Source organism: Arthroderma uncinatum (assembly GCF_011692745.1).
Source record: "Arthroderma uncinatum strain CBS 119779 chromosome Unknown scaffold3, whole genome shotgun sequence".
NCBI lineage: Eukaryota > Fungi > Ascomycota > Eurotiomycetes > Onygenales > Arthrodermataceae > Arthroderma > Arthroderma uncinatum.
In genome coordinates this window covers 1,748,013-1,768,292 of record NW_022983865.1, presented here as the reverse complement: position 1 = coordinate 1,768,292, position 20,280 = coordinate 1,748,013, and the positions used below count along the sequence as shown (strand labels likewise).

General features: G+C 48.7%; 6 protein-coding genes across 6 annotated transcripts; 4 read left to right on the top strand and 2 right to left on the bottom strand.

The window, feature by feature from the left end:
• Nucleotides 1-1,296: 1,296 nt before the first annotated feature.
• On the bottom strand, nucleotides 1,297-2,874 carry GIQ15_04301 (uncharacterized protein; the record flags this gene model as incomplete). Its single annotated transcript, XM_033551718.1, has 3 exons — nucleotides 1,297-2,162; nucleotides 2,560-2,686; nucleotides 2,839-2,874. 3 exons carry the CDS (start codon nucleotides 2,872-2,874, stop codon nucleotides 1,297-1,299), a joined length of 1,029 nt encoding a protein of 342 aa, XP_033405448.1.
• Nucleotides 2,875-3,088: 214 nt separating this feature from the next.
• Nucleotides 3,089-7,899, top strand: GIQ15_04300 (uncharacterized protein; the record flags this gene model as incomplete). Its single annotated transcript, XM_033551717.1, has 10 exons — nucleotides 3,089-3,528; nucleotides 3,576-3,673; nucleotides 3,724-3,851; nucleotides 3,901-4,744; nucleotides 4,819-5,005; nucleotides 5,054-5,126; nucleotides 5,176-5,334; nucleotides 5,637-5,697; nucleotides 5,903-6,150; nucleotides 6,208-7,899. The coding sequence occupies 10 exons, from the start codon at nucleotides 3,089-3,091 to the stop codon at nucleotides 7,897-7,899; spliced, it is 3,930 nt and encodes a 1,309-aa protein (XP_033405447.1).
• A 388-nt stretch (nucleotides 7,900-8,287) lies between these two features.
• Nucleotides 8,288-9,385, top strand: GIQ15_04299 (uncharacterized protein; the record flags this gene model as incomplete). Its single annotated transcript, XM_033551716.1, has 1 exon — nucleotides 8,288-9,385. One exon carries the CDS (start codon nucleotides 8,288-8,290, stop codon nucleotides 9,383-9,385), a length of 1,098 nt encoding a protein of 365 aa, XP_033405446.1.
• A 3,408-nt stretch (nucleotides 9,386-12,793) lies between these two features.
• Nucleotides 12,794-13,793, top strand: GIQ15_04298 (uncharacterized protein; the record flags this gene model as incomplete). Its single annotated transcript, XM_033551715.1, has 3 exons — nucleotides 12,794-13,133; nucleotides 13,184-13,728; nucleotides 13,779-13,793. 3 exons carry the CDS (start codon nucleotides 12,794-12,796, stop codon nucleotides 13,791-13,793), a joined length of 900 nt encoding a protein of 299 aa, XP_033405445.1.
• Nucleotides 13,794-15,411: 1,618 nt separating this feature from the next.
• On the top strand, nucleotides 15,412-17,698 carry GIQ15_04297 (dynamin family protein; the record flags this gene model as incomplete). The annotated part of the gene is made up of 7 exons (XM_033551714.1): nucleotides 15,412-15,420; nucleotides 15,468-16,067; nucleotides 16,123-16,868; nucleotides 16,919-17,252; nucleotides 17,450-17,469; nucleotides 17,529-17,563; nucleotides 17,622-17,698. 7 exons carry the CDS (start codon nucleotides 15,412-15,414, stop codon nucleotides 17,696-17,698), a joined length of 1,821 nt encoding a protein of 606 aa, XP_033405444.1.
• A 150-nt stretch (nucleotides 17,699-17,848) lies between these two features.
• GIQ15_04296 (uncharacterized protein) lies at nucleotides 17,849-19,929 on the bottom strand (the record flags this gene model as incomplete). The annotated part of the gene is made up of 4 exons (XM_033551713.1): nucleotides 17,849-18,574; nucleotides 18,638-18,832; nucleotides 18,899-19,366; nucleotides 19,804-19,929. The coding sequence occupies 4 exons, from the start codon at nucleotides 19,927-19,929 to the stop codon at nucleotides 17,849-17,851; spliced, it is 1,515 nt and encodes a 504-aa protein (XP_033405443.1).
• Nucleotides 19,930-20,280: the final 351 nt, after the last annotated feature.

Below are 20,280 nucleotides of genomic sequence, written 5' to 3'. Positions count from 1 at the left end.
TGGTTCCAAATATGAAGTGAGAACGGCAATTCATATACCAGTGTCTGTTTCATGTCACCCTTTGGCCCGTGCTCCTGTTGGATATGAGTCTGTCGCCCCACAACAAGAGAAGTAGCTCGCAGGGGTTTTTGGAGGAGAAGAAGGTTCACCATCGGGTAAAGATGAGATTACGAGTAGGAATTTATGGGAGATGCATCATCAAGGGAGGAGTGGTTGCCTAGTTTACACGTGATTTTCTGAAGTGGTTTTCATACTTTGCTCATCTTTTTGTGGAAAAAGACCAAGCCTCGCAGCCTTGAACGGTTAATCAAACAGGTGCAGTTAGTTAACGAAGCTATCTGGCTTTAGGAAGCGTCCAAAAATATTTCAATCTTCTTATCTATCCCACATATCCCATTAAAACCACTCTTAGACGGCGGTATCTGCGTCCATAGCACTGCGATTGCCTTCACTTTTCTTCGGGCCTCTCTCTAAGTAGTTGATTCTGCCCAGCGCATTGGCGCCTAATGTTTGATCGGACTATCTTTTAACCGAGTTGGGAAGAAACCATGCTAATGTGACCATATGTGGCGTCACCCCACCTTATCTTCCGATAAAAGTTGATACTCGGACTGATATATAAGTGCATAATAACGCTCCTCAATTACTTTCTATTGCTTGCTCTAAAGTCTTTTGTTGTTTGATCGATGTTAGAAATTTTTACAACAAATGCCCTATTCTACATTAAACTATTCAAACAACTGTTCATTCCTGGACTCTATCTAGCCTGATCGGGTCCGCGGCTTTCTTGACCTCGCTGAAAGATAAAGTACGGGATTCGGGCCACAAAAGAGATAGCATTGAACATCTTCAGCCGCCATCTTTCTTGTTCTTCACCGCCTTACTCGATATCCGGATATTGCGCCTGAGCATAGCAGTCGATCAAACGTTTAGACAGTATCTATCCCTACAAACTACAGTGGTGCAGCGAAGGGGAGCCTTTGATGGTAAGTCCCTTTAGCCGTGAATATTCCTATCTAATATCCCATTAGGCTTTCGAAGAGAAAGTCCTCGATTCGAACATAAACTTCGATAATGTCGAGGAGAACCGCGTTAAAATGATCCCAGGCAGAGGGCAGATGGTATACTGGAAAGGGTGCAATGTGACCGTCCTTGAGAAGGACAGCGAAGGGACGGAGAGGTTTAGGAAGTTAGTTGACATGCCTAACGGGCAGGGCCGGGTTGAATCCGGTATTAAGTTGTACATCACAGACGGAAAAGTGAAGGAAGGATAGAAAGGCATACAAAGGTTATATGCTAGGTATATAACTTGTTTTGTATTTTAACGCCTCCGTCTAAGCCAAGAGCTAAGTTGATAATAGCCCCGTCCCTTGTGAGTATCATTGACACGCACTCTGTTACACGCATCCCCTCCGCTAGTTCCTTCCTGCGCATCGGGCTTTCGGTGACCGCTTCATGTATCTCAGGGCCAAATACGTTAAGGATGGCTTCATTGAGGACGCCCTTCAGAGTAGCTTCGGAATTAGGGATGATGAGAGTGACGCCTTCGTTAAAGACAACGTGCCGAGCTTGATTCACCCATTTCAATTTTGCATTAAAGAGAGCCATCACCAGCCATTCCACACTCCATTCGTTGACTTCCAGGCTCATAAGACAATCAATTGTTCCTGCCCAGATAGGGAACACCGTTGTCACGGCAGCTTTCGATTCATCTTGGACTGTGAGTCTTCTGATTGCAGAGCTCATATCTTGATTAAAAACTTCCGCAACCCCTTGCAACGAAGCATTTTCGAATACTCGCTGTTCCGGTGCTGGGGGGAAGTTCAGATCGTTCAATGAGGCTTCAGATGCCAGCTCAAATTGTGGGTTGTTGCGAGAAATATCACTTGTGGAATCGGCGGTCCCCGATGCGTGATGGGGTTCATCAGGGTTTTGTGAAGTATTCGCCGTTGGAGGGGATACTGGTCCTGTATGAGCATCTTGAATGGCAAGTGGGTTGTTCCATGGGCCTTGGTTATTGAGAGGCTCTGTATATCCAATTCCTTCGTCCTTACAGATTGCCTCCGCATATACTGCCAATCTTTTTGGGTGATCGACACTAGACCACCAAGCTCGAAGTTTCGGGGTGAGCTCAAGGTAACTCTTCTTGGCTAACTCCGTGACTGTGTTGCAAAAGCAATATAAAACCAGAACAGAAGAACCCAATCTTGCTATTCTTCGGAGGGTGTCTTGCGCAACCACCTTTCTTCCCCGCGTGGAGATTGGCAGCTCTGAAGCTGACAGATCTTCCCTACAGAGCTTTGCAAAGGAAGACAATCGTCTGCATTGACGCGTGGTGGGTTGGTGAGTGGGGCTATAGAACTTCACTCTTTCTTCCTCAAGTGGCTTGATAAGACTGTCTTCTAGCACTGACGTCATAACTCGACATGCGATAATTTGACTATTTTGGGGCTTTGAGCGATTTGGGAAGTTTAATAAATTTGAGAAAAATGGTCTATGTGAGAAAGATGTTCGTATTTATAACCACGATCAGAGACACGTCACGTTGCCTGCACGCACGTGCCCAGAGGTGGAAAATATAGGGCAAATGAGAATCTGGTTCTAGACCGATTTTTAGCCCAATTTTCTCAATCTTCCCAATTATCCCTGGTTTACCGTAATGCTCAAAGCGCTGGAAGGGCAACGCCTGTGGAGCCAATCAAAGTCGTGTACATGTTGCACAATTAGCGGTTCTATATGCGGCATACAAGTTTCGAACTAGATAGGCAAGCCAACCTATACCCATTCCTTGCCTACTTACCCGTCAAAGGTACCTGGCCTGGGGAAATGTCCGCCTACCGTGCTACTAGGTATGCTAGAATATCCCGTTGCCATTTGCATCTAGATGTGAAAACTCAGGGTTTACATGCAGCTCAAGACAATCGCCCTGCATGATGTATGAAATGAGAATTCCTGTCTGCAATATAAAAGGGAGCAGGATGCCACTTAATTCCTAAGGCAGAGACACTAATCAACAAGACCGATCCGAAATACCAAGATACAATCATTGCCATATTCCAGTCCACCCCTTGAACTCTCTCTTGTCACTATGACCCAACCAAAGAAGCCCACCGGCCAAACCGCTGATGCCCCGCCGTCACCTTTTGTCCACACTCCGCCCGACAGCCCAGGCCACGAATGCAAATCTGCCCCGGAGGGTGACCCAATGGTTATGAACATGTTTCCTTCCTCTGCAACGCTAGACGATGCGCCAAACTCCGATGGCATGGCTCTCTCCAATGGCTCGGCACCCCCAACGCCGCTATCCACACCCATCGGTGAATTTCCCCAGAAAGGTCAGATGTTGGGCGAGGGCCCCCAGCAACCTGTTACCCTGGCGGGATTGAAAGATCTCCTAATGGAAGTCGTTCAGGAGCTCAAGGCTGGCCCCGCCGCGGTTCAATCTGAGGCAACAACTCCTAAACCGGAAAGGAAGCCTACAGTCGCGCCACTTGGCTCCAAGCTCGAGTTCAAGAGGATTGAACAAGTGTATGGCCCCTTATGGGCACTTTTCTTCTCAGCTAACTGGTTTGCAGGTGGGATAAGGCAACGCGGACGTATGTTGACAAGGCAACGGTGAAGGAGGAGCTCGATGAGCTTGACCAATATGCCTTCGTTGTTCGATCCCGAGGCGGTAAGTGGAGATACCCCACAACATTCATTCGTCTCCACATGTTCTCACAGCTATAACAGGTGGAAATTCCATTAGGAGGTTGGTATATGTTGACATCAAATCCAAACACCTCCGCAGCGTCTTGCAGGATACTATGAAAAATGTCAAGACCGTCAGCTTGCAGGAGAAAAAGCCAAGCGTACGTCATGTCCCATTTCAAATCCAGTCGGTAATTGACCTGCGAGTAGGTCGAACTGGACCTCCTCTACCACTTCCTCCCGGAACTTAAAGCGCATGAGTCAAAGTTAGCTGGTGCACCCGAGCGACAAGACGAGCTGCGATATCTGTCGTTGCTCGTTGAGTTCATTTCGACAACATACCAGCCCATCACCGAACGGCTTGCAACACAGCTCGAATGCGGCAAGGTCACGTGGGATATCCTCTGGACTATCTTCAAGCCAGGATCGATCATCTACACAAAGTGTTTTGGGACTGAGAAGCAGAGATGCGTTGTTCTGAATGCCATCGAACAGAAGAGGAAGCCGGGTGGCGTGGACTATTATAACCTCGACTGCAGCTATGTTGACTGTGACAGAGATGTGCTAGGAAAAGCTGGCATACTCCTCGAGATCGACAGGTTTCGAGGGCCGCGACGCATCGACCTGCTTCCGGCATTTCCGCTCCAGTACCACCCAGAAGAAGAAGCGGTCAGACGGAATCTCACCGAGTGTGGCCGGAAATTCTGTGGGTTAGTTGGAACGCACATCCGCCACTGCCGTGGAACCGCCTTCTTTATGGAGAGGGGAGTACCCGTTCGGGTGAAAGTTGACGGCCGTGTCGGGATCGACGCCACATTCTTTCGCGAAATGAACCCGAACTACCTCCGCCCGCGGGTTGAGAAGTATAACTCGATGGGACTGGACGCAGACGGAATTTGTTATGTCGACTTAGACGCACTTCTTGACCAGCAGGCACAGATAGAAAGAGAGCGGGTGAAGAGCGATGGCGCAGCTGCGTTTGATATGAATGATGATGACTATCTAACCTGCTGCCCCACGATTCCTGGTTTTAGCTTCAAGGACAATGCTTTCTGTGAGGCTCCCCCCTCCTATGTGTTATGTTGGTATTTCTATAAATATTTCGTCAAGGCGCTAACATGGTGACAGACGAGTTTGCTGTTGAAGACATCTGCGATATCAAATGGTCGCGCTCTCTCTTCAAGAGCTTGACGATCCCAGACGAGCAAAGAGCCGTCCTCATGGCCCTCGCGAGGACCCGTATGGGTGTGGTCCCCGCCATCCCTTTCGATGACTTTGTAGCGGGAAAGGGCCGTGGCCTGAGTGTGCTTCTATAGTATGTATCCGCGGCGCTCAGGTTCTTTTTCGCTGCTAACAGGCACAGTGGCCCACCGGGTGTAGGTAAAACCCTGACAGCGGAGGCCACGGCTGAGCATCTTGAGCGGCCTTTATACCCCGTAAGTGTGCAGCCTCAAATACAGCTAGTAGCCTGTGTTAACGTTTTAGATTCCTGCCGCGCAACTGGTCACCCGGCCTGATTTTCTGGAGGACAACCTCAAACATACGTTCAAGATCGCAGAGCATTTCGACGCTCTTCTCCTCCTGGATGAAGCTGATGTGTTTCTCGAGCGACGATCATCATTCAACTCATCCAAGGACGGCGTTGTCACCATTTTCCTTCGCATCATGGAGTATTTTCAAGGCATGTTTTTCCTCACAACCAATCGAGAGACGGAATTCGACGAGGCGATCCTGAGCAGGATTCACATAAAAATCAAATATCCAGGCCTGAGCCAACGGCAACGAGAGAATATATAGAAACATTTTATATCTCAAGCTTGTACGCTTCAAGGCTCCGCAAAAATAGATGATCATTGCCTGAATCAGCTAGCAGCCGCAGATATTAATGGTCGAGATGTGTGTACCTCGGAGTTCTTTCTGATTAACAGTGCTAACATGGTAATTAGATCAAAAACTTGATGTCCGTGGCACACGCCCTTGCTACCGTTGACGGCGCTCGCGTTGATCGTACGTATATCGAGCGAGCGTCCACATCCAACCAGGATTTCTCCCGCGAATTCGACCGAGTTAAGGCCCATAGCATGTATACCTGATTCGGCTTGATTGGAATGTTTTTCGGTCTCGGGTTGCTTAAATCACTATAAAATGTTCCAGTCTCATGTTTCTATCTTCCGTATAATGCATATTCCTTTCCCATAATTCCGCAACAAAGAACCCGATGAAATCATATGGGATAAGGTCTACGAGGCCGTCACTGAATCAACTCCTCCCCCCCGTCCGTTGCACTCTTTCCAGACGCCCTTGACCCGAAATACAGGTAGCTCCGTCAACTCGAGCGAGCTCCGAACCGACATGGACCCCGTGCTAAGGGAGGAGCTGGGCCCCCTATACATTGACATACCGAATTTCCACGAGACCTCCTTTGAAGATATCCCAAGGCTGCAGACGAACGCACAGGCGGTCTTTGAGAGGTGCAAGGAGGGAGAGGAACCGCTGTTCCGACAGGGAACTGGCTAGAGCGGATGGCCCGAGGGTGTAAAGGAGGCGCCTGTGCTGGCCTGGCTGTCGGAAACTATCGACAAGATCAGACAATTCTTTGAGGAACACGCGCCTGACGAGACGGTTCGAAGAAGGCCCCTGGCGCAGCCTCATAAGCCGCTAAAGGGTTCTACGGCTAAGCGGACGCTAGATATCGGCTTTATGGACGGGACAGATCCCCTCGAGGACGGAAAGTACGCCTGGTCGCAGATACTCGTTCCCGGAGAGCTGAAAAACAAGCCAGGCTACGAAACCCAGTCCAGGCTCGACACGGGGAGATACGCGAGGGAGGTGCTGGCTGCGCAGGACTCCCGCCTCTTCGTGCCAGGCTTCACGCTTTGCGGGTCGCTCATGAGGCTATGGCACTTCGACCGTCTGGGAGGAATCGCGTCAGAGCAGTTCGACATCCACGAGGAGGGCCTTCGATTCGTCTCGGTCATGCTCGGGTATATGCTGATGACTGAGGGGCGGCTCGGATTCGATCCGACGATTATCACCAACGCCGATGGCTCGAGGTACTTTAAAATCGAACGGAACGGTAAGGAAGAGCGTCTTATTATCGATGGGGTGATAAACCGCGCACACTGCGTGGCCGGGCGAGCCACGACGTGCTGGAAGGTACATCGCGACGGAGACGAATCCCGAACGCCCCTGGTGATCAAGGGCTCATGGCAGTACCCTGAGCGCGACGAGGAAGGGGAGCTGCTGCGTGAGGCCACGGAGAAGGGGGTGGTCAACGTCGCGAGATATTTCTATCATGCGACGGTCCAGGTGGAGGGTCGAGACTGCGATATCCATGACGTGGTGAGGAGGAGGTGGGACATCACGACGGCAAGCAACTACAAACCGGCCGGCTCCAGGCCTCCGCTGAGCAGGAGCGCATCCCATAAGGGGAAGAGCAGCCGGACAGCCAGCCGCAAACGATCGTCCACCTGCGTCGAGCCGTCGCTGCCTCCCGGCAAACGTTCGCAGTCCCAACATCCGTCGCACCCCAACCGTGTCTACCGTCTTGTCGGAGTCGAAGATTACGGACAGCCGATCTACACGGCGAGCTCGAGGGTTGCCTTACTGGCGGCGCTGGAAGAGTGCATCGAAGGATACGAGTCCCTTCATCAGAAGGCTGGCATGCTCCAGAGAGACATTTCCCCCAACAACCTCATGATCAACGAGGACAAGGAGAGTGCGTCCTGGAAGGCGTTCATCATCGATCTGGACCTTGCCATCAAAGAAGACCGGGAAGGTGCTTCGGGGGCGCGGGGCAAGACCGGCACGCGGGCGTTTATGGCGATCGGAGTTCTTCTGAACGAACAGCATTCCTTTATGCACGATCTCGAATCATTCTTTTGGGTCTTGTTCTGGATATGTATTCATTATGAGGGCCCCGATAAAGGAAAGGTTGTTGAGGGATTTGAAGACTGGAACTATATGAGCACTGAAAAACTTGCTGGCGTAAAGAAAGGAGCTATTGATGATGAGGGAGATTTTCTCAAGTCCACGGCGGAACACTTTACGGAATACTATCAGCCACTCGTACCTTGGGTCAATAGGCTACGGCGAGTCGTATTTCCCAACGGCAGAAGGTGGAAAACACCTGATACAAGTTTGTATTCTGCCATGAGAGAAATTCTTCGAAACGCCCAGGAGGACCCTAATGTTATTGGGTTAAATTAAGTTCTTGTTATATGCATGTACTTAATTCACTTTGTTTACAAACGTGCGTTTATATATGTATTGTTATCCAATAAAGTAATGAGCCTTCACATGGAATATTTTCCTTTAGGTTCACAATCGAACAGAGGGGGTCTCAACGGGCAGAGAAATAGTGTTCCTCTCACCTCAGGTATTTCCTCCAGAATACTCGCTCCCAGAAGCTCGTGTTGCCATGGGAACCTTACAGATAACAATGGTGGCGACATTCTTGAGTGGAATAATATAGTTCCACCCCAGATATCATATTATCATCGAACTGGGAAAATTTCAGCGAGGAATAAAACCTCTAGGAGTTTACTGCTCACACCTTCTTGGAAATTGCACCGGCAGGCGAAGCTATTATCCCACAATGGGCCAAAGCTTTCGCCTTATAGCACCTCACCGTCGCGAGCGACTTTGCTGGTGTGGCAAGCTTGGTGAAATCCTCTTTGATGGATCCGCGTCGACGCTCGTTTCTCTCTTTGCTAGACCCGTTATACCCTTAAAATCCGCGGTTAATGAACCCGAAACCCCACCTGTCGCCGTTCGGAAAACGGTCGTTCCACGAAAAAGGCGATGGCAGACAGAGGATTCCTGCGAATCATCCCATTCCCACGAACCCACACGGGACAAAGTTGCTCGGCCCCGGCTCCCTGAGATGCCAGTTGAGATCAGCCGTATTATCTTCGACTCTTTGGATATTACAAGCGTCTTTCTCTTGGGCGTTACCTGCCAGCGACTCTGGGTAATAGCGAAATCGGTAATTGAGCGGCATTTTGCCGCGTACTTGGGCGCTTGGGCCGGGACACCTATCGTTTGTGTTGGTACTGGAACTTGCCGTGGTAGAAATGTCACTTATCCACAAGGATTACTGCTCCCGGAGGATGTTGATGAGCTCCAAGAAGGGTTGGACCTTGACGAATTAGAGGATTGTCTGCCAGACGAATACGCAGGGAGGCCTGTCAACCTGTACGACATAGCCGATGCTCGATACGACGTCATCAAGGATCACGGTGTATACTTTCCCCAGGACTTGCTAGGCGTCGCTCTCGATTTTACGCACAAATATCCTCGTCCAGCAGATATACTTCAATTAGCAAATCCAGAGCCCTCTTATTTCTACCCCACCAATCAGGAATGGGTTCTCAGAAATTTGACCACCCAAGAATTTGTTCGTCCTACGGCTATTGCCCTACACAAGAGCCACATCCACGGCCCATTTATTGACAAACTAGGCTATGGCGAAGTCATTCTGTCGAGGATCTGTTGGTCCACGGACGATTTCACGTCGATGGCTGGAGAGGGAATCCATCAGGGGATGTGGGCTAGGCATGCTCTAGATATTGTCCCCTCCACCCATCTAGATATTGGTGGCCCATGGAAAGATATCAGCGATGAAGTTGCGGAGGATATTGCAGAGATCTGGAAAAGTGAATATGGCGAGGATTGGCGAAAACAGCACTGGTGAAATGCAACAGCCCGAAAACGGAAGCCAGCTTGAGTGCTCAGGACACAATTTCCTACTCCGTAGATGTGCAAATAGAGGCTGCGCCCGTATGTAGGTACGTATGGCTCATCAATATAAACATTTTACACCCCTACGTTCGTATACTCATGTTCTGCCAATCGTTCACCTGGTCATCCAACAATATTCAGCCATAGGAGATTCCTCGGTACCTCTACATTTGGCATTATAAAATACGGCCACGTTTTACTCGGTTGACCTGGTCCCATGGCTAGCTCCTTCAGGTCGAAAACATGCTATGATTATACTTGGTTCAGAGAATGCCCTCGTTCGAAATTTCCACATGACAAGAACCCTACTAGTACAGTAATTTGATCGCTTCGAATGTCGTAATGCTAGCTTGGCCACGCATATAAAGGTGGCCTTCCCGCCGCCAAGCAGAACCCGTATCAACCTAAAACGGCAAGTAGTCAGTCTTCCAAAAGTCCTTTTTGTGGGTGATGTCGCCTCGTGATGTTTGTACGAATAACCTGCGCCCGTTTCCGTTTTCGCCAGCCAACCACCTCGCGTTGCAAGATGGGTACTATGGGAGATTTCCAAGGAGACCCACTGTGGCACCTGGCGGCACTCTCATAATAACTTATTGCCTGCCCATCCTGATCAGCCCTTTCAGGACCTTCCCTTCCGGCCCATGTCTCGGCAGCTGCTCTTCGTCTTAAGAAGAAGTGGGCAAAGTGGTGTACCTGAGCTCACAGAATGCTTGCTGGAATAAGCACTTCCTTAATCATCCACCGATGCGCCCCTTGATGGTTGGTTGGTTTATTCATTTACCCTGACCTCTCCCTCACCGGGATATGCAGGCTACCACGACTATGACTTGCGCCCCTTAGTGGCACGACCCTCAAGGGTGCCAAGTCCAAGGGGCAACCGACCAGACTGTCGGGTCCGACGCCCCCAGCGTAACTCAACAGACTGCACCAATAACATATTGCCTGCCCATTCTGATCCGCCCATTAAAGATTCTCTCTTTAGGACCGCCCCTTAAGCCCTTTGTTTTGAATCGAAAGAAGGGTATTAGTATGTTTGTATACTTCTCCTAGCTCCCCAACTCATGCCTCAATTGACATGTGGTTGTTGGATCCCGTGGCTGTTTTTCCCGATGGCCTCCTGGGCCACCTGTTCGTTCGACCCTGTGGCTGCTTTGCCCCATGGTCTCCTCGGCCACCTGTTAGTTCAGCCCTGCGGCCGCTTTGCCCTTGTGGCCTCCAGAGCCACTTGGTCCCCCGTGGCTTTGAAGTTCTATAATATTTAAACATCTATATTTATGAAACCTCGTGATATGAATTTTTATAGTTTTCTATCTATATAATTGCTTCCTAGTTTCCATTTTTGTTTCCCGAATGCTTCTTCTGTTTAAGTTTTTTCCGTCGCGGTTTGTAGTTCCTAGATGTTATTTGGACAGGAGGCGGATAGATCTTCTTCTGCTTTCTATTAGTGAAATACATGAATAAGTTTTCCTTTTGAACTCACTATTTCATCCTCAGCGAGTAGGCTCTTGATAACCTCTCCGTGTGTAAATTGCACGACATAAGTCTTGCCATCCAAATCTTTAATTATTGCATGGATATCTGCTTGACAATCATGGTGGTAGTCCTTGAGTTCGGCGATTATCGTCTCCTTCCGGCGATATATCTTTTGTACAAGGCTCTTATGCTTAGTCCAAGGCTTGGTGACACGCCCTGAGTTGGGTTTTTGCGTATCCGACATGATTGAGGCGTGGGAGTTAGAAGGCCATATCTAGCCACCGGGGACTGTCCGCTTTATAGCTATTCTTGCTGAACAGAAGCGTGGCCTCTTAAAGAGCGTGGCCTCCATTTGTCTCCATGCACATTAATGCCTTTCTGTCGGACGGTATTTCTGTCGTTGTCTAAAAATAACACTGTTGGGGCGCTTAGGATGGACAGGGGTAAATATGGTGGAGCCAAGTCGCCATTTCACTGAAGGGGGCTTTCTCGCTGGCTTCCTGGCTTCCTGGCTTTCTGGCCTCCTATCAGCATGAGGGTCTTACCAAGATTGACGCTCCCCTGAACTTTAATCTTCAGGATATCATCCGTTTATAATTTAACTCTGCGTAGATCATTTCGCCATTTTCTAACTAGGCGTTAACTAAGCAAACCTTATTTGTATGACAAAGCTTGGCCTTGACCGCGCTGCCCGAACATTAGTAATCTTCATCGTCCTCATATCCGACATCTTGCTCATCCAAGGTGAGCGTTATGTCTCCACAATTATCAAGTTCGTATAATGAGTCTGTAATACCTTCTATGCCTTCGACTTCTGGTATATAGGGAGGAATTGAGGAAGGATGGCCTAAACTCTTTCCTTTTGAGGCGTTGTGATTTTGATCAGCCCCACTTGCAACTGTAATGCGTTGAAGGCCGTTATTATTTCCATCCCAATCAGCAATGGAAGCGAGCCTGCGAGGGTGTGAGCTGAGTCATCCAGATCCCAGCGGCAAGCTTCCTCCTATTCAACCATTTGTAGTTTAGTCCACCCCTCACTCCTCCGAATTATGACTCATTACCGTCAATCGAGCCGTTCCACAAGTCAGTGCCCAACGAAGAGCTCCCCAAGCAAAGGCTTCTTGAATAAAGATTCCTGGCAGTCCATGCGTGCCGTGACTTAATAAATTTCCTCGTCTGCTGCTGGTATACCTTCTCGGCTTAATGGAGAAACGAATGGACCAGCCATAACGATATATTTAGAGACTTCAATCTCCACCACTGCCATATCTGAGTTGTTGAGTCGTTGGTCCTGCCCGCAGTTTCCCTAGACCTGCCGCAGTTAGGGCACCTTCCCTGTCCCGAATACAGCCAGCGTCCATCGTTACCAATGCTTTGTCAGCCTTGATTTTTCCGGGGAATCCGGCTGGATAAAGAGTATGTTGTACACTCGCGTGTTACCTCTCTCCCCGCTGGCCAATAGCCTTCTTGAACAAGAGGGTGGGTTATAAACCTTATATTTTGAGTTAAACGTATCATAGGGCTGTAGTTGAACCTTAGGGCGATCTTCCAGCCGTCCCAGTAAAGCTAACTATTTGACGCCAATGAGGCTAACGTCTATTCACCCTTGAGTTTCTACTTTTGGCCTAAAGGGACTTAATAGGCTAAACTGGTAGCAAATCTGGTATTTTAAAACTGCCTGGATAACCCAGTGTGCTACACAAGCAACTAGTTACGGAGCTTGCATTGGAATTCACTTGCGTTGCTAGCTGTAAGGAAAGCTCGATGAGGGGCTGATATTCTCCGCTCTTCCTATCCACTTGGCCACGAGATAAGCTTAATCTTCACCATAAAAGAGAGGCGCTTTAGTTCTCTAGGGATAACATTGTTCAATAGAGCGATAGGCACAATGTGGGGAGGTACGACTACCCGCTCCCGATTGCGGCAAACCATCAGCTCCCTATGGCATGTAAATGAGGTCCCTGAAACACCCAGAGAGAACTTCGTCACCTCAACAACAGACGTAAAGCATCGCTTGAGCTTCTCTCGAGAGAAGGAGATTGTTAGCAACCTCGCATTCCTCTCAGCCGTGTCTGACGATAACCTCAGGGTGATGGCTGTCTGTATTGAGGAATATAGTAACGGCGAGGGTATCACAATCCGGATAGCATCAAACACTGGAGATCTTTCAGAAGTCACTGCGGGTTTTAAAAAGCTTGGAAAAATCCTAATGCAAGCTGCACGGCGAGGTCAGTAGCTGTTCAATATAACATAGGAATCTAGCTGATGAGTCCATTAGAGCGACCCAGAACTGAGGATATAGGGGCTCTTTTCGGGGAAGTTATTGCCCTCGATATATTTCGAATTCTCTCCCGGCTACGGTCGCGACATGCAGAAAGCAAGAGGTCTTTTAAAAAGCCCGCTATAATCCTTCAGCTCCAGGAGGTGATCAAGGATAGATCCATTGGGGGTGGAATAAGCCCCAGCCTTAAGGCTGAAGTAGAATCTTTGCGGGACTTATTCTTCAAATTAGAGCGTCTGCCAAGTTTGAACTCCATGAGAGCTCAAGCACACGAGTTGCTGGGTAGGATTGTGAGGAAGGCTTATGATCTTACATTGGTCACTGACCTCAGCAACGTCTTTCAGGGCTCAAAACTCGACCCAAGCCTGCTGATGCACCTACCAGTAGCAATCGGCAAGCTTGGCCGGTATTACTCTGCTGCTTCCGAGCTTGTCTGTGCTGCAAGGAACAAGCAGTGCCCGGTATTCCACGACATCCGGGTGGAGCCATTCGAAGTCAATAAGCCCGGCTCTATCCCCGAGATCGGGAGGATTCATGCCGAGGTACAACTCCTCTTTTTTTACGAGTTATATCCAGGCTACTCGCGCCCAAGGGTTATCTGTTCTAGTAAGAGTGCTTGCTATTTGTGTAATCTTTTCTTCACTCTCCATGGCAAGTTCTATATTCCTAGAAGCCATGGCAGAATATATGAAAAGTGGATACTGCCGGACTGGCTGGATATCCCGGCAGAACGCCATAAAGAGTTGGCCACCATCACAACCAGCTTGAGGACAATCCTAGAAACCAAGATTAGGGCAGCTCCAAAATCAAAAAAGGGTTGTTGCCACCCAAATGAGAGTGTATTGCTCCCGCTTGCACACTGGCCATCATCAGTCGCCTCGGGGGATCTTTCTGTTGCTTCACGGTCGACAGTTCGGCCCCAGCCAGCTCACTTACAAGAAATGAATCCATCAATGCCCTCGCAGAGTAAGACGCCCTCGACACCGCCGAAGACCCCATCGGTGAAGCCTGATAGTTCTCATGGGGAGATAAGTTCATGCAATATCATGGATCGCAAGCCGAGTCCAGCTGGCAGAGTAGTCATTGGGCATGAGGAGTTACCCTATAGTGAATACATCACGGCTGCAACGCCTCCACTACATCTGAGGCTGGATAATTTGACTCTCCAATTTGATTTTGGTCAATCATCTCCCTGCCAAGTACTAATCGTGCTGGTAAAAGCTCCCATGTGTAGGTATCAAATCGTTAGTATCGAGGACATTCCCACAGCTGCCGAAATCAAACTGGATTGTACTTCGCATGCCTCAAAAGAACTCAAATTTCAATTGACGATTGCGGGAAAAGAATTTATCTGTATTTCGTTAGTATGGGATGAACGGTAGAAAGATCTTGTAAGAAAGGAAACGCCCAGAGATTCATCTTAAATCCACAAACTGCTGCTAGCCTTGATATATATTTTACCAAGAAATCCTAAATTATGTGGGCAAGGGTTATCCGGATAGCCACTCAACAAATGTGTTGGCCCATGAGCTTGTCAATACTTGCCGTGGTTCCCACCAATTGGAAATGTACCCACATAGACGCCAGTATATCTGCGGGCGACCTTTCATGGCTAACGAGTGTCCGGATTCGGGAATTGCACATCTAGCTGATCTTGCATGAAGCGCAGATAACCCCAGCAGGTGCATAGCCTTGATGCAAAGATACCTAACGATGAATAGATCGGGAGCCTTATGATTTCTTGGGTAGCGAAACTGCATCTAGGAACGTTTTATATGCGGTTAGAGCCACCGCGATAACACCAGTTTCTCGCTTTGATTGCAAAGTTCAATTGACATTCAAAGTACCACCCACACCAAAGAGCCAATCATGACGGTCGAAAATACCGACTACAAAAAGCTAGGTGATCCAGCCTTGCTCGGCAAAATTGATAGTCTTTTTGCCTGCGGAGTTGGAGAATATGTTGACCTGCCGCAGATTGTTGTCGTTAGCGACCAGTCAAGCGGCAAGAGCTCAGTCCTAGAGGGACTGACGAAATTACCATTTCCGCGTGATAGCGGTCTATGCACCAGATTTGCAACCCTGATCACGTTCCGTCGTGCAAAAACAAAGCGCATCTTAATTTCTATCAGACCTCACGTGAATTCAGACAAGGAACATGCCGTAAAAGTCAAGCTTGGAAGACTGAGTGGGAAGATTTGACGGCGTATTCGTTCGGTCAAATAATGAAGGAGGTCAGTCTAATTCCCACAGAACTAAGTACCGCACTGACGCTGTGTAGGTCTATGAAGTGATGGAGTTGTCAGGCCCTGGGGGGAAATCGGACGGGAAGAGTTTCTCAAACGATGTTCTTCAGCTGGAAATATCTGGACCAGATGAGGATCACTTGAGTGTCATCGACGTCCCTGGGATATTCAAGAATACGACTGAGGGCGTTACGACCAAAAATGATATCGAAACGGTCCGTGACATGGTGTATAGCTACATGCGAAACCCTAGGTCTATTATGCTCACGGTCGTGCCAGCGAATGTTGATATCGCCACCCAGGAAATTGTTGAGATGGCCAGGGAGCTAGATCAAGACGGCGAGAGAACTCTTGGCGTGATTACTAAGCCCGATCTCGTGGACAGGGGAGCGGAGAGCGCCGTCGTTGACCTGATCAGCGGGAAAGAGCCAGGAAACCGAGTGCAATGGAGCGTTGTGCGTAATCCGGGGCAGCAGGATTTGCTTGATCAAAATACAGACCGGCAATCGGAAACGCGTTTCTTCCGTGATGTGTCGCCATGGAATACTTTGGAAAAAGAACGCGTTGGCATCAGTGCCTTACGTACACGCTTACAGGAAGTTATCACCACTCGGATTCGCCATGAGTTTCCAAAGGTACATAGATGAGAAACTATGCATTGTTACATCTAAGCGTTTCTGACTATCTTAGGTTAAAGCTGAAATTAGCAAGCGTTTGCAAGTCAGTCGCCGAATGCTTCAAGCGCTTGGCACTGAACGCGATACTCCCGAGAAGCAGAGGGCATTCCTAGTTGGTTTGGCGACGCAGTACGAAAGAATGACTTCCCACGCAATGTCTGCTAATTATGGGGCAGATGATCTCTTCGACAAGCATAAAGAACTGAGAATAGCAACTATAGTCGCCCAAAGAAACGATGTCTTCTCCAGCAATATGGAGTTCTGGGGCCATGAACGAGATGCTGATTCGGACGACGAGATATTTGATGACAAACGCAAGAAGAAAGTCAACATTCGGACAACCACCGACAAAGACGACTTAGAGGATATTATACAACCCCAGGAATACTTGCTCTCACCTTCTTCAGGTATCACGTACTGGTTGAAGACCTTATATCAAGATTCCCGTGGATTTGAACTAGGAACATTTGCGTCAACTCTTCTGCCAGCAATTATGAAAGAACAGTCCAAGAAGTGGGACTTAGTAGCATTAGGCTACATCAGCGATATTATGGTCATGACGCATTCATACGTTCTCTGCCTCCTTGAAGCGATCTGTGTTGATGAACGAATTAAGTCGGGCTTGGTGTCTGTCCTTATGGACGGTCTACTTGATAGGTATCGCAAGGCGAGGGACCAGGTAGTATTTCTGCTCAACATCGAGAGATCAAGCCCTCCAGCCACATTAAATGACTACTTCAGCGACAATTTGCATAAGCGGTATGTGGTGCTGTTTTCTACCAACACTGACACGAGCTAACATCCCCAAGACGCCAGGAACGCTTCAAGAGCGCGATAGCGCAAAGGGCAATTTCAGTTCCGTCAGCAAGTTTTGGAGAGAATGAGCAAGCGGTTCGAGTACGTGATCTTATACAGACAGATCGAACAAACAACACAGACCGTGTCATTCGCGAGTTAAAGGACATCCTCTGTTCGTATTATGAAGTTGCCCGCAGGCGGTTTGTTGATAATGTGTTGCTACAGACCGCACATCACCTGCTCGTGACTGGCCCAGATACGCCTTTGCGGTTGCTCTCACCGTCCTACATCCTCAATCTTTCTGAAGATCAGCTTGAAAATATTGCAGGTGAAGACCCGAGCATGGTAAGAAAGCGTGGTAGCCTGAGGAAGGAAATAGAAGGGCTCGAAAAGGGACGAAGGATTCTTCTGTGATGTTTCTGGGCCTACCCTTCGATAAGATTCCATAAGCTTCTTTGCTCACTTTTCCCGCGATTCTGGGCGTGCCTTGCTCTTTATATCTTACTTACAGTATTGAGTTTCCGCACTTCGTAATTTAGTAGTTCAATTCTCCGCAGGAGAGGTACGCTGTCTCCACGGCCAACATCGTTTGAAAGCTGGCGAGGAACTGCTGTCACCCAGCGACCAGTGGTGGACCGTCGACATCTACCTGGATGGTATATTAGCTTTACCCTCCCACCACTGTCTCTTTCTTGCCCTGACGCCTTAACACAGATATCAGCGCTGACCTGCAAACATCCCTCATCGACGAATATTCCAACGAAAGACCACCAAGCGATGGCGAGGTCTAATCTTCTTGAAGATGACAACCAAGGGCGGAGCAGAGCAGTTGAGGGCTCCATGACCTCTCTGCTGAGCACTAGCTTCGGCTAGAGCTACGGCGCAAGAATATGCAATTTTGGGTAAATTGACTAACAAGGTTGCAAACGCCCTTATTTTTTTTAATTCGTCTGAAAACCATCTTTAGAAGCTGTATGTGGACATTTCGCCTTGTGCTCTTTGTAATGAGCGACCTGACACGTCCGTCCGCAATACATGACTGCTTTGCACCTCCCACACGTCATCAACCGCACAGAGTCCTTTCCGCAGTTCGCGCATCGCGCCAGCGCCGATAACGAACCCTTCTCATTTCCACTTCCGCTCTCCACCGCCGCTAACATATCCTCCGCTCTCTTTCTCGCCAATCTCAACACCCGCTGTTCGCCCAAGCTAACGTGCGCCACCGCCCATGCATTCCCTCCCGAAGGATAGACGCCCTCCGCAAGTCGTTCTCCTAACTCTTCTAGCTGAGTTCCGAAACTATCTAGAAGACCGCAGAACGATTCTATCAGAGACTGCAGAACTTTCACTTCGTTCGAGTCGCTGATTTTCTCGTATTTAGGATCAATTTGCTGAAGCGCTATGGTGTTGAGATCCGATTCGTCTGATCGCTGAATACGGAGGTATTGAAGGACATTTTTCGGGAGCGGATCAGTGAGAGTGAGGGAGATGGTAGAGGTCAAATCGAGTCCGGCTGATTCCCAGAGCTTACGCTTTTGCTCAAAAAATGGCGCCATTGGGTGCGTTTCAAGAACGAGTTCATAGTTGTCGTTAGGATTACTGGGTATGACGAAGCCATAGAGACGCAAAAGGCGATTATTTGGAATAGACCCGTAATAGATAAACACCTGAAAGAATACTCCCCAGGTAAGCGCACAAATTGGTAACATCAGGAAGCAAGACGAACATACCTGATCTCCGGCTTCGTAGTCTTTCCCCGCAAGGATAGAGAGGTTTCCAGACAAGGGATCGTAGGCGTGACACTGCCTAACGTCGGATGAGTGGTTTAACATATCCGCGAAGGGTGCCAAAAGTCGAATCGATTTTCCATCAGGCAGTACAAAATCCATCGCGCGACTCCACACGGTGCAAAGTGCCCACTTGTACTAAAAGAGCGGAAAGAAGCGTTAGTTGTCGATTTACAATATCCGTCACACGCGTATAATACCTACATCTTCGATGGTGAATTTGCTGAGTGGAAAAAGATCTCGATGCCGGATAAGCAGTCGCACGACTAATGCCTTGTAATCGTCCTGGATGCATCGCCCCAGCTGCTTCGTGATGGCGTACAATGAAGTTCCAGCGCAAACTTCCAACTCATCCTCCGTAAAAAAGATACTTGAAGAGTAGCTCTTAGGTAGCGCCGCCAAATGGCTTCGTAGGCCATCGTATCCTGACTCGCGCGATCGGACAAAGAGAATATAAATAGCCAAGGTGTCGTCAACAGACAAGGGCGGCCGCGCAGAGCGAAGGGCTGGCCCAAGAAGAGAATCAGCATATGCGTGTTCGACTGTCCAGAGAACGTCAGATGGAATAGTGAGAATCCTTTCTCCTTCCTTGAAATGCCGCAGCGTTTTGACACCGCGCCCAATGACCGGGAAATCGGCAAGCTCCAGGGCGTCCAAGCCTACCGCCCCAGACTGTTTCAGCCAGCCTTCCATGGAATTAGATCAGAGACAGCGTGAGCGAAGAAGCAACAGGTCAGGCCTAAGCTTTTCGTTGTGGGAGGTGGACTTTTCATTCCAAGGAGAGCACAAACCCCGCTGGCAGCCTAAATAACAAAATCGGGGCGAAAAGGTGGGTCAAAATCCTTTCTGATGTAACATAACTCACCACCCAATGATCTCTACCACCTAATGATCACCTAACATAAATATTTTTACTACTACTGTAACGGTCATTCAATATATTAATGAAAACATACTGGCACCTATGAACTAAGATACAAAAGTGAAGAAGAGAAGAAGGAAACAAGCAAGCGAGGCCTTGCTCGTGGCTCGATATATACTCTCTATCGGAGCGCACGTCGGACCGATCATAGTATCGGCATTTGCCAGCTTCTTTGTCCTTCTCGTACATGTCTCTCAATCTCTGCTTCTTCATCTTGCTCATACCCGAAGCCTTCTGACCTCCGCTGCTCGTTGGTGCTGTCTCGGAAGGCCGTGACGTTGATCGCTACAATGTCTTGCTCGTTCCGAGACATCGTCGGAACGGCTCGTGCACAAACGAACTGATCGAAATGTCGGAACAACGTTCCTGCGACCCCGAACCACCAAGCAAGCCGTCACACAAAATGCATCAACATCTTTTTGAATGCCCACCGTTACAAAAAGGATATAATTTTTTGGAGTTTTGTTTTGTATCGGTTTCTAGCTAGTTTTCTAAGAACGTTTAGAATATAAGAAATGCTATCGAACTAGGATAAACGCGTATAGTATTAGATACAAAGTGCTAGATTAAATATTGCTTGTTCTTAGAGGGGTAAGGGGCGAGAGTTCTCTAAGAATACAATGTAGGGCACGTGACATCACATGACATCGATTCTTTCACCTTC